Source organism: Ascidiella aspersa, chromosome 3 (genome assembly GCF_963924565.1).
Source record: "Ascidiella aspersa chromosome 3, kaAscAspe10.2, whole genome shotgun sequence".
Taxonomy (NCBI): Eukaryota; Metazoa; Chordata; class Ascidiacea; order Phlebobranchia; family Ascidiidae; genus Ascidiella; species Ascidiella aspersa.
This window is the reverse complement of record NC_139449.1, coordinates 22,479,360-22,497,101: the sequence shown is the minus strand read 5'-3', so window position 1 is coordinate 22,497,101 and position 17,742 is coordinate 22,479,360. Positions and strand designations below refer to the sequence as shown.

General features: G+C 37.1%; 4 protein-coding genes across 4 annotated transcripts; 2 read left to right on the top strand and 2 right to left on the bottom strand.

Annotated features, from left to right (window-relative positions):
* Positions 1-1,137: 1,137 nt before the first annotated feature.
* On the top strand, positions 1,138-4,695 carry LOC146160888 (activating signal cointegrator 1-like). Its single transcript, XM_083384290.1, has 5 exons — positions 1,138-1,661; positions 1,735-1,922; positions 2,193-2,413; positions 2,900-3,252; positions 3,819-4,695. The coding sequence occupies exons 1-5, from the start codon at positions 1,159-1,161 to the stop codon at positions 4,186-4,188; spliced, it is 1,635 nt and encodes a 544-aa protein (XP_083240416.1). The 5' UTR covers positions 1,138-1,158; the 3' UTR covers positions 4,189-4,695.
* Positions 4,696-4,937: 242 nt separating this feature from the next.
* LOC146160887 (uncharacterized) lies at positions 4,938-8,791 on the bottom strand. The gene is made up of 4 exons (XM_083385352.1): positions 8,316-8,791; positions 8,066-8,138; positions 7,338-7,535; positions 4,938-6,490 (listed from the first exon to the last, which is right to left on the bottom strand). The coding sequence occupies exons 1-4, from the start codon at positions 8,412-8,414 to the stop codon at positions 6,078-6,080; spliced, it is 783 nt and encodes a 260-aa protein (XP_083241478.1). The 5' UTR covers positions 8,415-8,791; the 3' UTR covers positions 4,938-6,077.
* Positions 8,792-12,261: 3,470 nt separating this feature from the next.
* LOC146160886 (lipopolysaccharide-induced tumor necrosis factor-alpha factor homolog) lies at positions 12,262-12,720 on the bottom strand. The gene has a single exon (XM_083385040.1). The coding sequence runs from the start codon at positions 12,718-12,720 to the stop codon at positions 12,262-12,264; it is 459 nt and encodes a 152-aa protein (XP_083241166.1).
* A 2,888-nt stretch (positions 12,721-15,608) lies between these two features.
* Positions 15,609-16,034, top strand: LOC146160885 (lipopolysaccharide-induced tumor necrosis factor-alpha factor homolog). Its single transcript, XM_083385039.1, has one exon. The coding sequence runs from the start codon at positions 15,609-15,611 to the stop codon at positions 16,032-16,034; it is 426 nt and encodes a 141-aa protein (XP_083241165.1).
* Positions 16,035-17,742: the final 1,708 nt, after the last annotated feature.

Here is a 17,742-nt window from a genome sequence, read left to right as displayed (position 1 = left end):
TGCATTCTCAGCTATATTTTGCATCAAACTTATAAGATCAGCTGGCTTATTTTTCACTGAAAGTGTTCTGAGAAACCTTTCAGTTCCTTTTAATCACCTTGCACATCAGGACATTCAACACAAGAAGAGGCCATACCGTGGCTGGCAAGCCATGTGTTGCTGTTTAAAAAATTTTATGCTGCTTTTACATTCATAATATATTAGAGGTTTTTTGGGATCTGTAAGTGTCAATTTAGTTGGCGTTAAACATTCATGGTTGTAAATTAAATCCTTTCAGTTTTGGTAGGAACAAAGTCATATTTTAGAAGCTCCAACAGCATGATGACATTTATTTAACAAATCCCCCTTAGTGGAAAACAATTTGTGGTAATGTAGCGTACTTGATATTTTTAGTGTGCATTATTTACAATAATCTAGCTAAGCAAACGTATTTGTGTCAGTAAGGAAAAACAGGTTAATATTTGTTCTGCTCATATGTAAAGTGTGGCTCTTTGGGGTGTAACAAATGCGGCTTAAGGTTTTGGACTGGTTGACCACCCCTGCTTTACATTTAGTTTGAATCGTTGCATTTACCATTGGTTCGCAAACTGTGCAACATAATGCCCTGCTGCGGTGTTTCAATTTTTAAGGGTGTCATACAAATCGTCATTTGATCTAAAGTTGATTGTGATAATAAAACCCTTAAATGTATATTATTATACACTAAAATGTACATTTCAAAATATTATTACAAGGAAAGAAATGCATCAATTGATTATAATTTTCTAACAACATATAATTTAAATTTATATCACTGTGTTTGGTACAAGTCCAACAATTAAAAAAAAAAACAAAAAAAAAATTTTTTTTTACAAATATGTTGCAAGAAATAGTTCAAAACAACGGCATTTTGTCTTCTGTTTTGTTGATTTGTTACACTGTATTTATAATACAGAATTGTTAAGTTCACAGCTATCACATCAGTTTGCATGAACTTCCAAGGTTCAAGTTGTGAACTTAACTGGAATGTTACTGTTGTACATGTTGATATTTTAACATCTAATTCTAATGCAATGCTGTTGCTTGTAAATTAAAATGGCTATGCCAAATAAACAGAAGTGATTTTCTCAGTTGCATTGCTTCTAGATACAATATATGTTGAATACCTAATAACTAGCAATGGCTTTTAAAATGTGGTTAGCAAGTGAACTAAACAAGCTTATTGGAATTGACAGTGATTCAGCAAATGACATTACAAACTACATTGCAACATTCAATGAAAAGTCATCCCTTGTGTCGTTTTTGAAAGAACTGTTTTCAGGCAACGAAAACATGCCAGACAGTAAATTGGATAGTAAACAGCGCGAGTTTCTACATGAGTTGAATACAAAATGGGATAGATTGCATGTACCTGAAAATGTAATAGTTTATAAGAAAGATGATGAGGGGGACCAGGGTGACATAGTCACCCCAAATTTGTCAAAACTTGCAAGAAACAAGAGCAATCCATTTGACATGAGTAAAATAAATGACGCTCTGGATAATAATGAAGAAGAGAATGGTAAAAAAACAAAAAAGAAAACGTCATATGTTTCACTGTATGGCAAAGATGGTGAGCTAAAGTCAAAAGCTGTGATGCTGCCTGGTAGATACACTTGTGAATGTCAAGCACAAAAACACAAGTAAATGTCTTGGCCATTTTACTTTATGCTTGTTATGTTTATTGAATACATAATATATATATTTTTTTTATAGGTTGGTAAACAACTGTCTGAAATGCGGCCGTGTGGTTTGTGAGCAAGAGGGATCAGGACCATGCCTTTTCTGTGGCAACCTTGTTTGCACAAGAGAAGAAAAAAATATTCTAGCGAGAAATTCTCATAAGAGTGAAAAGCTGTACAAGCAGTTAATGGGGGTTGCCAATGGAAAACCCGAGACAAAAAGTTTGTTATTTTAAAGATAGAAAACAAACCAAATTTGAAATCTAGGTCATTCAAATAGCTCAACCTAAATATTAAAGTTTAAATTGTTAGCATGCAACAGAAAAAAATAGTGTGAATTTAACATTTTGCATTTGCTTGCCAAGTTCGTAAAGTGATATGTTTATGTATTGAACAGGATCACAAAGGCATAGGTAATACTCCCAGCAAACGTTTTCTGTAACAGCATGCAAATATGTTCACACAGTTATATAATGTTTTATGTGCATCTAGATTACAACATCATGAATGCTCTTGAAAAGGCAAGGGCCTACAAAGACCGCCTGTTAAATTATGATCGCACCTGCGCTCAACGAACCAAAGTGATTGATGATGAATCTGATTATTTTGCTGCTGACACTAATATTTGGCTCAATGAAAAGGAACGGGAGATTTTTAAACAAAAGGAAGCCAAACGCTGGGAAATAAGGCATGGATCGAGGCTGAACAAGAAGGTAGTATTAGTTTATAACAGACCCTCTAACCCAACCTTTCTTAACCTCAGGTAAATTTACTCCTTGTTTTTTTGGGTAATTTCAGGGATATGTATTCAAGCTCTGAATATTCTGGTTCCGTTTTCTTCAACTCACCTATGCGAAGTGGCTTCTCTGCTTTGCATACATGTATCTGATATTCGTTGTGCATTATTTTAAAACTGTTGGCAAAGAGCAAGGGCTACTAGCGCAGTGGCTAATTTGTTACTTTTGTTTTTTAATATATGAGCACCACTTTTTATATTGGGGGTAAATTTGATATTCATTTTTGTTCAAAGGGTAAAACATACAAAAAAGGTTAAGAATTGCTCTAACCACATTGCTATCAATGTACACCTAAAATAATAAGCGGATAAAAACAAGGTTACCTGCTTAGTAGAATAGTTTAAAAGTAATTATTTGCTCAATGTCATCCACATAACCATATCTTTTTCGATTTGTATTCAGGTAACACTGGATTTTGCAGGAAGGCGAGTGGTTGAAGAAGACGAAAGTCTTTTAGACGACAGCAATGATCAAGAATTTCATCAGGATGAAACGGATAAAAGTATAAACTGGGAAGACTTTGAAGGTGGTTTGGTTAACCCAACCATCACAGGCCCAAAGCCCTTATTTATTTCCAACACTCAGGAGCAAGACAGGACTGCACCAAAACTGAAAGGGGCTTGGTCCAATTCAAATAACCGACTCCAGGACCCCCAACTGCTGGAAATGTCAGATCCGGGGCTGTGTCTCAGCATGCACCAACCCTGGGCTTCTCTCCTTATTCGTGGGATCAAAAGGGATGAAGGCAGAAGCTGGTGAGATTCTCTATAATATTTATATTACTAATGTTCTACTGATCGAAAAAAAAAATTCAGGTGTTTTTTGCCATGGCAAGAGTCAGCTGCAAATCCAAATATGTAAACTTTCACAAATAAAAGATGCCATACTGTGGTAAGTATTTTAGGGGGTTGAAAAAGAGGAAGAAATGCTATTTTCCCTTTTGCAAAAAAAATACTTTACACTGCCTTTCTGTTATCTTTTAAGAACAAATATTATATATGAAACGTTAATGTAAAAAATATATGAAATGATGTTAACTATATATTATTTATATTTTTTAAATCGCATTATTATTCATATGCAATTTTACCTAAAATGTTTCACTGTCACAGAAGTTGATTATGCATACTTGTTTATTTATGCTTGCCATTACAGTTATTGCATATTAACCATCTTCGTAAATAAATGAATGAAAAAAATAAAACAAGTTAGCCAAAATGTATTCAACTAATCAGGCCACCAAAATGGGGGTTTAAGGTAAAAAAACTCAACCGTGAATTCAGATTAGCGAAAACGTTCAAAACTGTAATTTGCCCTTCAGGTATTCGAAGCACCGCGGTCGCCTTTGGATCGCGGCCGCCGCCAAGAAGCCGAACGACGACGAAGTATCGCAAGTGGAAAGCCAACACGAGGTGGGGTGGCGGCGTGGGGGCATCCCTGGTGAGAAGATGCCCGACCTGCCCACGGAATACCCGGTGGGCTGCCTGCTCGGGTGCGTGCACGTTAAAGACGTACTTGAACAGGAGGAATACGCAAGGCAGTATCCGCGTGGCGACTCCGGCTCGCCGTATGTATTCGTGTGCGAGAACCCCCTCGAACTGACCCTGAAGTTGCCGGTTAAGGGCCAGCACAAAATCTGGCGCCTCGATCCGGCCGTGCATAAAGCCGCAAAGCGATCATTGAGGTATTGACGCGCTTTTGGGGATCGATTTTATTTAACAGTAAATGGATTTTTTATGCGCAAAGCTATAGGTGAAATATGCGCATAGCTAGGTGATAATTCAACTGAGAAACATTCTACTTTTAGGTTTGAGCGTTTAAAATAACTATACTTTCAATTATAGATTGCTTTCATTTATTGTGAATGTTGTTACTAAAATACCATTATCCCGTGTTTCTTTTGGAAGTCTTATCGAAATCATTTAGCCTGCAAAAACCAACCTGTGCAAAAAATGGGGACCTCAGTCTTGTGTACAGGTAATGGTTCAGTTGTAATAAAGGTGCTGACAGTTTTTATAGATGGATAGTGCTGTAGTACCGTACGCAAAATCATTTTGGTTTGTTTTTTTCCTATAAATTATTGCCTTAGTGTAATCGTTGCTTTTTTATTATTATAATTTATTTGTTTATGCGAGAATTATTAATTTGGGCTTCGCACAATTGTAAATTTTGTTTTAAATCATTACAGATTTATTTATCGTTGACTGTTTGTGTGTTTTTTCATCACTTATTTTGTTCATCGAGAAAAGTCTATTGATCAGCCTAACAACTTTGAATGTAGTAAATTTAAAACCTTGATCAAAAGGTGAAAGTTCTCATCGTAAGGATCGTTATAACAGTAGGTAGTTGCAATCAGTCTGAACGGAAATATTGTCTGTAAAACATGAAACGCTGTTCAGAAAATTAATAAACGATAATTTTAATAAAAAAAAATTGTAATAAACGTAATATCGTCGACAAGACGTGGTTCACGATGTACCGAGAGAAAAAAATCTAGAAATACTAACAAGCTAGCGCAAATTGGGAACAAACATTGCGTATTAGCCACTGTAAACAGACTCTATTTTGCCAGACGCCTTTTGCTTTAGCAAAACATTTTTAGCAGTCGACGAATCACAATTTATAAACATTTCAAAGAACGTTAATATGATGATAAATGTCGCATGTTGGCCTTACTAGAACTTCAGATGATTGCAAGTTAAAACACTTGCGTTGTAAAAACTTTTAACGAATCAAACATTTATGTGAATTGTATTCTTTGTACAAATAGCGATTTGGAATCATACGTTCAAAATATCATACAGAACTCAACTTTTCAATCAGAAAAAGGAACAGTTTTTCAGTTGTATGCAAAGGTAATCTAAAGGCAACACTAACAAAACAAAACTACCTTAAGATATGTGTACAATGTTGTTTTTTAAATCCATAAAGGGTGACTTAATCAATGTTTAATTACCGATTGAAAAATATAACCGTGAGTCGTAGAAATTATAATCAGTGAGCGATATCAATTAACACATCAGGATACCGTAGGGCGTAGTTAATAAAAAAATAGATTATGGATCAAGTATTTCAGGGTTGCCTTGGGCATAACTACTCATTTCGAAGATTTAATAGCGTGAGATTTGATTTTTAAACAATATAAAACCAAACCAATAAAAGGTGTACCAAAACACATCAAGCATACATTTAAATAAAAATGTTACAGAACTTTCGTGTTCGACTTGAACTGTTGGACCGTCGTACTTAATATAGTATAATTGTTCAACGTGAGACGAATTTTGCAACAAGGTCCTATAGGCATCCAAAGTTGGGGCAATCTTTTGAAACTGCGACCTCTAAATGACAAACAAAACACTACTGATTTTACCAGGTTTTTATACCATAACTCGTCAATTGTCATACAATCATGGGTAGGCCTATGTACATTGCTATTAAGTGTGTTTGTAGCAACGCTTTACCGAAAGTGTACCGCCGTTACAGTTTAACTTCGTCAAATCTTATCCGCGTTGGAACGTCAAAACAAAAATATACAAAAACGCTGTTTCCACAGAAATATCACTTTACTGCTGACTTGCGATCAGGCAACGATCGTGACTTTGGAGCTTTTCCGCTTCTTCTCTTCAGCCTCCTCCTCGTGTGGCGCTCGCAAGAAGTAAGCGGCCAGCAGGGCGGTGAATTGGGCGATCAAGATCATGCCGAACGCGACCCAGGCCAAGCGGAACGAATTGCCGAAACTCAACGTCGCCTCGTCCATCTTCGTCAGGTCTCGTCGCCTCCGGGATCCCAAGTCGTCATTGTTGAAAAAGTAGTTGTACAGGTCGTCAATCTCCTGATCGTCCTCCGAAGGCGATTCGCCAGTGGGCAAGGGTAGCAGGTCGTCGATGTCGACTTCGATCGGCGCAAGGCTGGCCGCCGGCTCAGTAGGCTTCTCCACCACCACCACTTTCTGATTGCTCGTGAACATGATCAGTCCGATCAGCATTAGGACAACTGCGAGAAGTCAATCGTTCGTAAAAGTTTACAAAGAGTTATGCATTGTGAGTGAATGAATTATATGACGTGGTTTGTGGATTGTTGAATATATTCATCGTATTTAGTTACATAAAGTAGAGTCTGAGCCGGACTCGGTTATTTTTAACCGACTCTGCACCCCTAATCAGAAGAAAGCCTATCACTAACCTTAATCTGTATACTAATAACTTCAGATATTCGACATATAAAGATCGAAGTTATCAACTTGCGGTACAACTACTACAGTATTTTGCCATATAGCGTCTTGAGTGCCATATAGCGAATTATACGAAGCTATCAATGTAACGCTAGTGTAATCGCGGCTGCAATTAAGTTATATTCTAACTTTTCCACGTTCTCGACTTATAAAAAATATGTGGCTAGCGCTTCAATTTTGTGCCTTCATTAAACGTAAGTAAAATTAGATATAGCCATTGTGTGTGATCCGCCAAGATGTTAAGAACCATGCACTGCGCTATATACGCGTGTGTCGACATTTATGGAATAGCGTCGTTATCTTTCTTATAAAAGCTTTTATTTACAAAGTAAACATTGGTATTTTGTAGTATTGTGTTGTGAAAACAAGGAAATTCGCAGTCTAATGTTATGCAATTTGTTTTACAAAGGCACATTAATTGAAATTCTAAGTTAGTTTGGCCACTCGAAAACATTTATTTTCAACATACAGAGGCCTTTGTCACATTAAAACGACTGGTCAATTGACAGTCATTTCAACGTAACAAGGTGCATCTCACGACAGAAAATTCTTGAAGTTTAACCCCTCGACCCAGTTATCAGAATGGCATTTCGCACATCAATCACTCACCTGCAAATGACAGTAGCACGACTCCCACGTGAAGCGACGTGGACGAATTACGCCCCATCCAGATCCGGCAAGCGTTCAGCATCACGAAGCAAGTGGCGATGAAGAGAAACGCGACCGCGCAGAGCATTAAGGCCCCCGCCGCGTTCATGACTCCGTCATCGCCGATTGATTGTCCGTTCTTGTTCCATGCGTCCGCCCCTATACTCAATAGAGGGAGGATTTGTTGATGCTATATGTTGACTAATTGATGTCAATATTGACTAGTAGGCTGGTAAGCAAAGCACGGGACTATATTTTTAGCCCGATGCGCTGCAAACGACTAAAAATGCAATGATAAAGCTTTTTTCGCTGCTGTTTTTCGCTATTATTTCCGACATTAGATTAAAATTTCTGTGGTTAAAATATGTCGTTTCGGGTGTTTCGAGAAGGCCCTAGAATTAAAAATATAGACTATTTTTGTACAATCAAGCTTAAATTTCGCAGAGCAAGTAAGCCCATCTATTTATCGTAAGTTGCATTCCAACAAATCACAGTTTTTAATACAGAACACATATAAACCTATTTTGATTTTTCTGTGAAGAAGTATTGGCCTATCTGTAATTATGCCCCGCTTTGCTTCAAAATTAAAAAGAGCAACATAATCGTTTTTCAACAGCTTACATTAGGCGTCTAGAATAGCTATTATTAACATTCACATTTGTAAATAAGTTTCTAAAATATGTATTTACTTGTAATTTTCATTGATAGATATTCGTAAAAATGTAGTCCAAGATGATAGCACCCAGATCCTTCATTGCATACCTGCAAACAAACGGATGCCAGTGCTACCGTTATTTCGTTTTCAGAAAAATTTTTATAGGTTACGCAAACACCAAGATTGTTTTCGCTGAAAATGTTTTTCCTAAACAAAACTTTGCTAATAGTAAAAAATATTTAAACAATTCTATAAGACAGGTAATATGTGTGTAATTTGCTTACCTTGATCCAGTCTTGTGTTGTAACGGCCGCAAGGCTAAGAGCGATTGCCAGCAACCCCGCGCACACAGAGATTACCTGAAGTACTTTGGCCGACAACATCTTTAACAAGTCAGTGAACTGTTTGTTTACTAAACCTTCACTACGTTTCGTAACAAAAACGATAATTTGGGGCTATTTTAAACGCGCCTGTGGTGTATAAATGCAGAATAATTAGGTTTTCTGCAAAAATCTTCTTGGGGTTATTTTAGCTACAGGGCCGCTCAGAGAAAAGGTCCAGTGACTAATTTCCCCGAAGCAATAAACAGCGGAAGTCTTATCCGACAAAACTTTTTTGAGAAAAACGTTAAACACCACTGCATGTCAGACTATAACGTTCGTGACGTTTATGAGGAAGGAAACAAGCTGTCTTTCCAGCTATAGATTCTTGTTTCGACATAAAACAACTCTTCAAAGGGATTAGCCTATAAACACAACCTTAACTAGCAAAGTTTAATGAATGAGTAACCGCGTCCTAATCCTTAATGCCATTCTCGTTTATAAACTCAACCAAGGCTAGAAAGGCAGTGGAGACATCACTTTCTTTTTTCCGTTTTTTCTTGGCCACAGATGTTTGTCAAACGCAGCAAACTTTCCAGACGAAAAGACTAACGAGGAAAATTCTTCTCCCTGCTTCAGTGACAATCCCGTTTCCGATGATGGTAAAAAACGTGCAAGTTAATTGATTTTTAACGGCCGACCGAAAACCAAAGAAATGCTTTTTCGCGACAAAGGCAATCTTTCATTCAGAGACAAGCGGGCATTTTGACTGTTATTAAGCTAAAATATAATTTGGCCAGATAAATTCCCCAAACCAATCGTTTTCTTAGAATGGATGAGCGTTCAAATGCGAAAACGTTCTATACGTTTTACAGAGTTACTTAGTAGACTGCAAACGGCTGGCGATATTGTAGACCTATTTGGTTTATTAGTCTAATGCTCTAATCCGAGGTGTTTTTTACAGTTGCCGCATAAGTGGTTGCCGGGCAGATCTAGCCTTTCGTCACCGAATGTTAGGATTGTTGCTATATACACTTTTCCAAAAGGTCGTATCTGTTTTACTTTACTAGGTTGTCGTCACTTTTTGCGTTTGGCGCTATTGCTGGTCGCTACAGGGACACTTTTGACACGAAACTAATTTTTTTCTACTTTTTACTTATAAGGTTCAGTATTATTTCGGCAACAAGTGATAACCATTATCATTTTGAAGTGTTTGTTTATTTTTCAATTTTGCCACATATAGCTTTAGGTATGTCGACTTAAAACATTTTTAATTACTTCCGGCTCTAAAAACTAATCAGTGTGGCTAAACGTTAGTCCAGTATTAAGTATACCCGCGATCACCGTAATTGTAGCAAAACTATCCGCTTAATTGTTATTAAATGTGCATATCTTTTACACACAGTGTATATTTTAAAGTTTGTAATTTTTATGCATACTTTTAATAATGTAATGCAAGCAAACCTCGTATATGTACGACCTACCCACCAGGGGCGTGTCAAAGATGGGGTGACCCCAGAAAAAGACAAAAAAGCGCAGCAAAAATGAGTAATTGATTGTTTTGTACCCGGGCCAACGCAAGTCGTGGCGTGCTGTGGCTCTTTGCCAAGGCGATTTGGATTTCGCGAGGCTGGGACCTAAGTTCCTTGAGTTGGAAACTCTGCGTGGTCACGAGTTGTTTTGATTTGGCTACCAAAGCACAAAAATCTTTTCCGTTCCACCAGGGTCGATCGATCACACCGCACTCCGCTGTCAATATCGAAAATGTCATTCTGGTGGAAAATCACGCAGTGCTCCTACACGTTCCTTTAAGCGGTGTCCTTTCAAAAGCCCCTCTCGCAAGACAACACGCGGCACGAGTTTTTTTTAGCACGGCTTTCGCATCTTGTGAACGTGCTTCGCTTGACCTATCAAATCGGACTTTTTCTTCCCCCGACAGGCTGCATGTAGGTTCGTGTAAACGGATATACGTTTATGAGCCTACTTAGTATGCGGTAGTTGCGCATCCATAGTGGATTGATTGCGTTAGGGAAATGCGTATTACGATCATCAAGAAACAATCTGTCGTTTTAACGTTAAATCACTTTCTTGGATTTTGCATATCCTACCCCCCTTTGAATGATAAAATTGCATAATTTACTGTGTTTTAAAGTATTTAATAGAGGCCTTTAATCTAAATCAGGTCAACCGATAGGAATATAATCGTTGTAACTAAGCCTAAGCGGGCCTTTATGTTTTTTTTGTGATTTCTAACATTTAATTGTTCGCAATAAGTTTTCTGTATCTAGCTCTCTGACTAGCAACTTTGATGGAGGCTCCATATTTTAGGCTAGCTTCCAACTTTCCTATCGATAATGACTTGACGGGAAAATCATGTCTAACCCCATTTTCTTTTAATTAATTGCGGTGGGAATTTCAAAAATCCGTCTCAATATTAGCCATATTTGTACCGCCAAACCTAGAGTAATAGGATATTTTAACGAAGCTTTATGTAATGTTTATGTAATTATACCTGCCTTTAAACGACCTCTTGTGACTTAAGTGCACTGAAGACTGTTTTAAATGAATTGACTTGACTTGAGTCTTTTGAACATATGACTGGACTTGGACTTTATAGTTATTAAGTAAAAAATAAAGCTGGGATGAAATCAGGTGTAAAACAATTTGCTTGCTATATGTTGCGCTTTGTTTATTTTAGTTGAGTTATTGCTCATAATCGGGCAAGTTCAACAATCTTAATATTTTAACGTTTATAATTTGTATAATGACTTGGCAGTAAATGACTTGGACGGGACTTAAGTTATTTTACGATAGCCCATTTTTTACAATAAAAAGTAGAACAACTTTTTGGACACATTAATTTAAACAATGCAACAGATAATAATACCCGACCATTTAGGGCCTGTTTGCTTTTATTTAAACCGCATCCATAAAAATGTTATGAATGGGTAATAAGCATAAACATAAAGCCTAGTACCGGTAGCGAGTCCATCAAATGGTAGTTTTAAACTCATCGCTGACAATTTGCTATAGGTTTTAAAATACTAATACATTTACCGTAAGATATTGAAATATTATATACTCCAAAGTACATAATATATGCGTCGCGGGCAAATAAAAGGTGCGCACGTGTATGCCACCTGTGCCGCATGTCAGTGACCATTGCTCTAGCCGCTGGACAATATAAACAAATAGAAAGAACACAAACAAAATCCGGCATACCTCCAGCTGAGAAATTAAGCTTAAGTGGCCAACTGCAGCAAATTGATAACCATATTGTGAAGGACAATGTTGGCTGACCAACTGTCATTGCGTGATTTTTTGTTTGACTAACCGGGACGCTATATGTCCTAAAACAGGGACTATCCAGGCTAAACGGTGAGGTAAATCAAGGGTTAAAAAGAATTTACTATAGGACTACTAGTTCTGGCAGCATAACTAGTTAACGGATCTAAATAAGTGATCCCATGTAACATTGGTATAGCATTTTCTTTTACTTTGTTTTTCGAAAACCATTTCCTAGGGCAAACACCGCATTTTTACTGTACAGGCCTAATGATTATATTCTTCATGTAGGTAGATCAATAGTGATTTTTATTGTTATCGAGAATCGTTGCACAACAACTATAGTTTGTTGATTACTATGACGTCGTGGATTATTTCTAATGTGTAAAAGTACATTAATTGGTAAAATGATGTAATTGATTTTGGTTGTCACCAAAGTGAAATTACTCACAGCATTGCAGCGAAGTAAAAAGAATAAATTTTAGTACGAAGAATAACTTTTTTACCTTTTACCTTGAACAAAGGTTATATGACAAACAAAACAGTGTTTGAAAAGCTGAATTAACATTTGGAAATACAAAAATGTTACATTGTTTGCTCAGCATCATTTAATTTCGGTTAACGATTAATTCGCCACCGTCGCCAGATGCGCTCGGCATTTTGGACAGTGGTGCCTGGTGACGTAACTGCTGTCCATTACCAGGGGTATCCAGCAGCACAGACAGCCAGTGAATATGCAGAGAACGCACATACAGCATTGCGCGTCACCTGTCATCTCCTTGCTGGTGTGGGTCACGATACTCTGCGAGCACTTGGTGCAAATCACTGAGGCTGGTTGCCTGCCGAAGGCGACCTGAACATTTTGAACAACCACTTGTGGATACATGGGATGTGGCTGCTGTCCAATCACCACCGTTTGCTGGTTTACCCCGATTGGCTGCATTGGCTGAGGCGGGTACGGCTGGTATTGTGTCGGGGTTGGCTGAAAGTTTTTGTTCGGGTAGGGAAGAGCATTTTGATTCCCACCGACGCCCATTTGTTGACTGTTTGACTCATCGTACGATGGCGGCGGTAGCTGGTTCATTCTTGGCGTCGGTTAAGTTTTTCCCTTTTAACAAAAAATTTACCGAAAATGCCTATTTTGGTCGTTAAATTAGAGAGATATAAACCAATAAAAGATATAATAAACTCAAAAATAAAGAAAAAAAAAAGTTCAGTATTTTCCATTATTACTAAAACATGTTTTACAAGTTGTATTAGTTAAATCGTAACGTTTAGCATCTTATGATTGTGCCACGCGGTTTGTGACCTCGACATTCGTTTGAGGTTTTCTGACATCATGCATAGGTTGTAACAAGGTAAACTCCCTTTATGAGAATTATTATTTTCTACTTTCTCTATCGCATTTTTTGTTAAGTTACAATTCCAGCGGGCAAGTCTGATTGTAAAATCATGACCTCACGATCGAATGTTAATTAAACGTAGTCGTACAACAAACTAGGAAATTATAAACTCACAATATATTTCTCAAAAACCTTAGTGCTATAGTTGTTTCTTCGGTAACTTACAATATTATTAGGTGACCGTTTAAATATTAAAAATCCTAGCCTGAAACATATCTTATTTTACTAAATCTTACACGCGTGTAAATAACATTCTCTCCAACCCAAAAAACATTTCTGTGATCAATAAAAACCTCTTTTCTGTTAACATGTTAAGCTGTGGTGTATATTGTAACTGCCCAGTTCTGGCGCCCGTCACTTGTTGAGACGAATCCTAAAATTGATAACATTGTTAGTTTATCAACACGTAAGAGCGCAGGGTCAATCATTAACCCGGATTGAGAAAAAATAAATTATTAATTTGAACAACGGAAACGTATTGTTTATCTCGCATGGTTGGGTATTTGGATTACATACCCACCGACAATATTAAAAAAAAATAATAATTTAGATATAATAGATTAGGATACTTTTTGTTACTCGCCATGTATGGTTGCCATATTTTTTGAATGTGCAATTAAAATGGTACTAAATATATTCCGGTTGATTACGACGAATTAAGAAGTCGAACCGGATCTTTATGAACCGGTTTCGAGTTATTTATCCCGAACCGTAGCCGAACCTGTCGAAGAAAAAGTATACTCAAGCAAATTACGTCACAACCTATAGTGATTCTTAAACTGTGTACCGCAAAATTTTGTAATTTTGGAAAAAAATATAATCGAAATGCAAATAGGCAAACGGCACCGAAAGCATGTAAAACTTGAATAGCAGACTCTTTGTAGATAACTAACGAATCGAACCTAAACCGGATTGAGACTGCCTATGTTTACAGCAGAATTAATAATTATTTTACAAGTAGTATATTACTATTTTGAATTCCTATAGGGACTATCACGCCCAAATCAGGACGTATGGTAAGCCTAGTCATATCTATAGGTTTATCATCATCTCTGTTCGTGATGTATCAAACTTTCCAAAAAAACGTGTTACGCTGGTCACGCAACCGCGGTCTATACCTGGGGAAGTTTCTGCATCATGGAGGTAATAAAAATACAATTGTAGGTTATAAATGTATAAACCCATTGGCACTTCAAATTCGATTGTGAGTTAATCATTCAATGAAAGATTCCAGCGCCACATTCGGAATGACGCAACATAATAAAAGCAACATATAATTAGCAAATAAAAAATATATCTAATTAACATTGCAACATATCTCTACGCTTGTTGTAGATTATGGCGAATAGAGTCTTTTGTTTTTAAAACATTGCTTAAATATTTCAACCTGAAATAATAAATTGCAAGTAATTAAAAGTTTTTTCAACAATTATAAATTCGTAATATTATGTTTTAGCTCAAGGTTTTTATTGAGTTTCGCCAGACGTTATTAACGGCTTGTTACCTATTTGTAAATACAAGGTCTTATACGAACGAATGTGGAGGGTTGGATTCAGGCGGGCAAATCAGCATTTGTTAAATCCAATTAAGGTAACATCAGCTACTTAGGTGTTGGTTTAACAATAACAGTAAGAACGTTCAACAAACCATACACCGGATACATTCATTCCGGTGCATTCTACCTACACTGTTTATCCTACTTCCATTGGTATGTTGTTTAAGCTTTAATTGGAGTATTGAGAGACTGACAAATAGTAGTCGGGTCACTCGGGTGCTTCCATTACTTTTTAGGTAAACATTACTTATTTAGAGTTTATAGTTGTTGAAAAATATAACAGTGAAAAATCGATTTGATAAATATGTTGACGGCAGAAGTTTTTAACTTATGGAAATGTGAGGTCACGTCAGTGTTTCGCCAGCACGTACTGTATAAAGGACCTACTGTGTTGGCGTTGTTTTAGTACAAAAATGCCCTATTACAGTGTTTGTAAACTGGTATAGTGTGATTAGACGGTGCTGATCGTTGAGTTACGAGCATGGGTGCCGCGAACTATTTATAATTTCTGTAGGGTGCCGCAAGCCAAAAAAAGTTTGTGAAACACTGCAGTAGTGAATTAGATCACATGAGTGAAAAGCAATATACTTGTGATAGTAAATCTTAAGATTGTTACGAAGAATAAATGATTATAATAATAGTAAAACTATATATAACGTGACCTAGGTTGGGAAGATGAACAAATACTTCACCAAAGAACCATAATGACGCGTTTGTTATTCAACAAAACCTTTGCAACAACTTAAATGGACAGATGTAATGTAAAAATACAAACCAAATGGAAGAAATATGCTGTTTTACTCTACTAAATTCCTATGCCCCGTATCAGGTATCACATTGACTTGTAACAACCTATACAGACTATTAAGGTTAAGATTAATAGTTTCACAGTAGCGTTATACCATATAATTCCTCGGCTGCATACAACAGATATGGCCTATAACACTTTTCCCGTTTATCGCTAAGGTGTTTTACAACTATAAGTGCATTTGGAGATCACGCCCTTAACATATCATGGAAGAACAAGGAAAACTGATGCCACCACCCTACAGCGGACCCCCAGGCCAGGCCAGTCCGCAGCCATCTCCCACCCACTACCAGCAGCCTGCACCACCTTCGCCTAGTCAACCTTATCCGGTTCAGCAACCGCCCACAGTAACTTACGTTCAGGCTCCGCCGGTCGCATGCAGCACAGTAGTGGTCCAAGCTGCTCCGATCATAACATCAAAGAATTCAGTAAACATCGTTTGCCACAGTTGTGGACAACAAGTAGAGACGAGGACCGTACGAGAATTGAAATCGGAAGCTTATACGGCTGCCTTGCTTCTGTGCTTTTTCGGAGGCCTCTTGTGTTGCTGGATTCCTTTCGTCATGGATGGCTATTACAAGGTCAACCACTCTTGTCCGTCCTGCAACGTTGCTTTGGGCAGTGTCAACTAATGGTCGTTTTATTTTTGGCGCCCTGCCTTTATTAGGTAAATATATGCAGAAAAAGTGACGCGCGTCTGTAGCCTTTGACTAGGCAAATTTTCTCCAACAACGCGGACAAAATACCCTTATGCTAGTTTCACGTGCTATGTGTTTTCGTAAAGCCTAAATTTCAAATAAACTGAATCTGTTTTGTTTTAGTAGTTTCCAGGTTTGCGCCAAAACTTGAAAGTCTGTTATTGCAAAGTGTTTGTTCAAAAATTTTCGCTGAGTTTAACATAACTTGCGCTGCCGGTCATCCTGTTTCCGATTTATAAAATTTCATTTATATTTGATGATAATGCGAAGTGTTAAAAATGTTAGTAATAGCTCGCTATGTTTAGTTTGTGCAAATTTCATTTGACGCCTAAGTTGTACGACCATTTATTATTAGTTATTACCAATAAAAATACTAATGTAATTGTTTGTTTGTACATAGCTTTGCATAGGCGAGGTTTTTTTAACCCTTATCCTGCCATTGAGCAAGCCCAAAAATTATAGCACCATCAAAATTAAAATATTTTTTTTATTTGTTTAGCGCTGTGTTGACCCTGGATGTATACAGAGAGAAAGTCCAGCTTAATTTATTTTTTCACATTTCGCGCGAATCCTATGCGTCGTTAAAATAGATTTTTAGAGATATATGATATTGGTAGACTCAGTATTTTGTAAGTCTTACCCTGCCCAAAAATTTTCGAACCATGCTTGATGAGAGAATGAACTAAAAGCCAAAACGATAACAACTCGCAGTCGTGTTTCGTGATATAGGAGTAATGTTTTCTCTTTTTGAAACAATTTGACTTTATCTATATAATTAATCTATGGTTCTACTTTTGGCTTAATGAAGACGCACATTTTTTCTCTGAGCTTTTAATGAAACGCTTGCGAATTTACTGCATTGTTATGCATTACATTGTTCTTAGTGAAAATTTCGATTGAGTTAACAAAGCATCGCAGTAAATTGTATTGTTGCTTTAATGAAAATGAAACTGCTATTGAAAAAGCCCAATTGCTGTCACGCCGATTGAATAATACTACTATTCCCGGAAGGTATTTCGTAAATCGTGCACTACACTTATAGACATATTAAAGTCATAGTTTTTCAGTATGTTGCAGCGTCGGTAAAGTTACACAATATTAGTTGGCTGGAGCAGTGCTTCTTGTTGGGTCGCGAAGGTTTAATTAATAGACTCAATGAATTCGTGCGAATCGTAATAAAATAGATTTAGACATACGATGTTGATAATTTCAGTTTAGGCGCAGCGCCTTTTAGTTTAAAAAGATTGCCTGAAATCGCAAACATAATAAATGTATAAACAAAATAAAAATGCATGTAGGTATTGTTAGAATAGACCAGGGGTGTCCAACTCAAACATGCCGGCGTGTCAATTTTTATCTTATAAGTTATACAAAAAATAAAAGCCGTAGAGCGTTATAATATCAGAAGGAATTGTTCGTTGTCGTAATTGCTGTATAACAAATTTAGCTTTTTTGACAATTGGCAATATTTTTGGGGGTCTTGCGTGCCATTTTTTATTAGGTCGTGCCTCATGTTGGACACGCCTGGTCTAGTAGAAATGCGCATCACTGCATCAAAGTGTCTCTCGGTGGGCTGACTTTTGTTCCTTCACACCAAGCTATATAATTCTGTGAATGCTAGCCTCTACACAGTATAATGTTA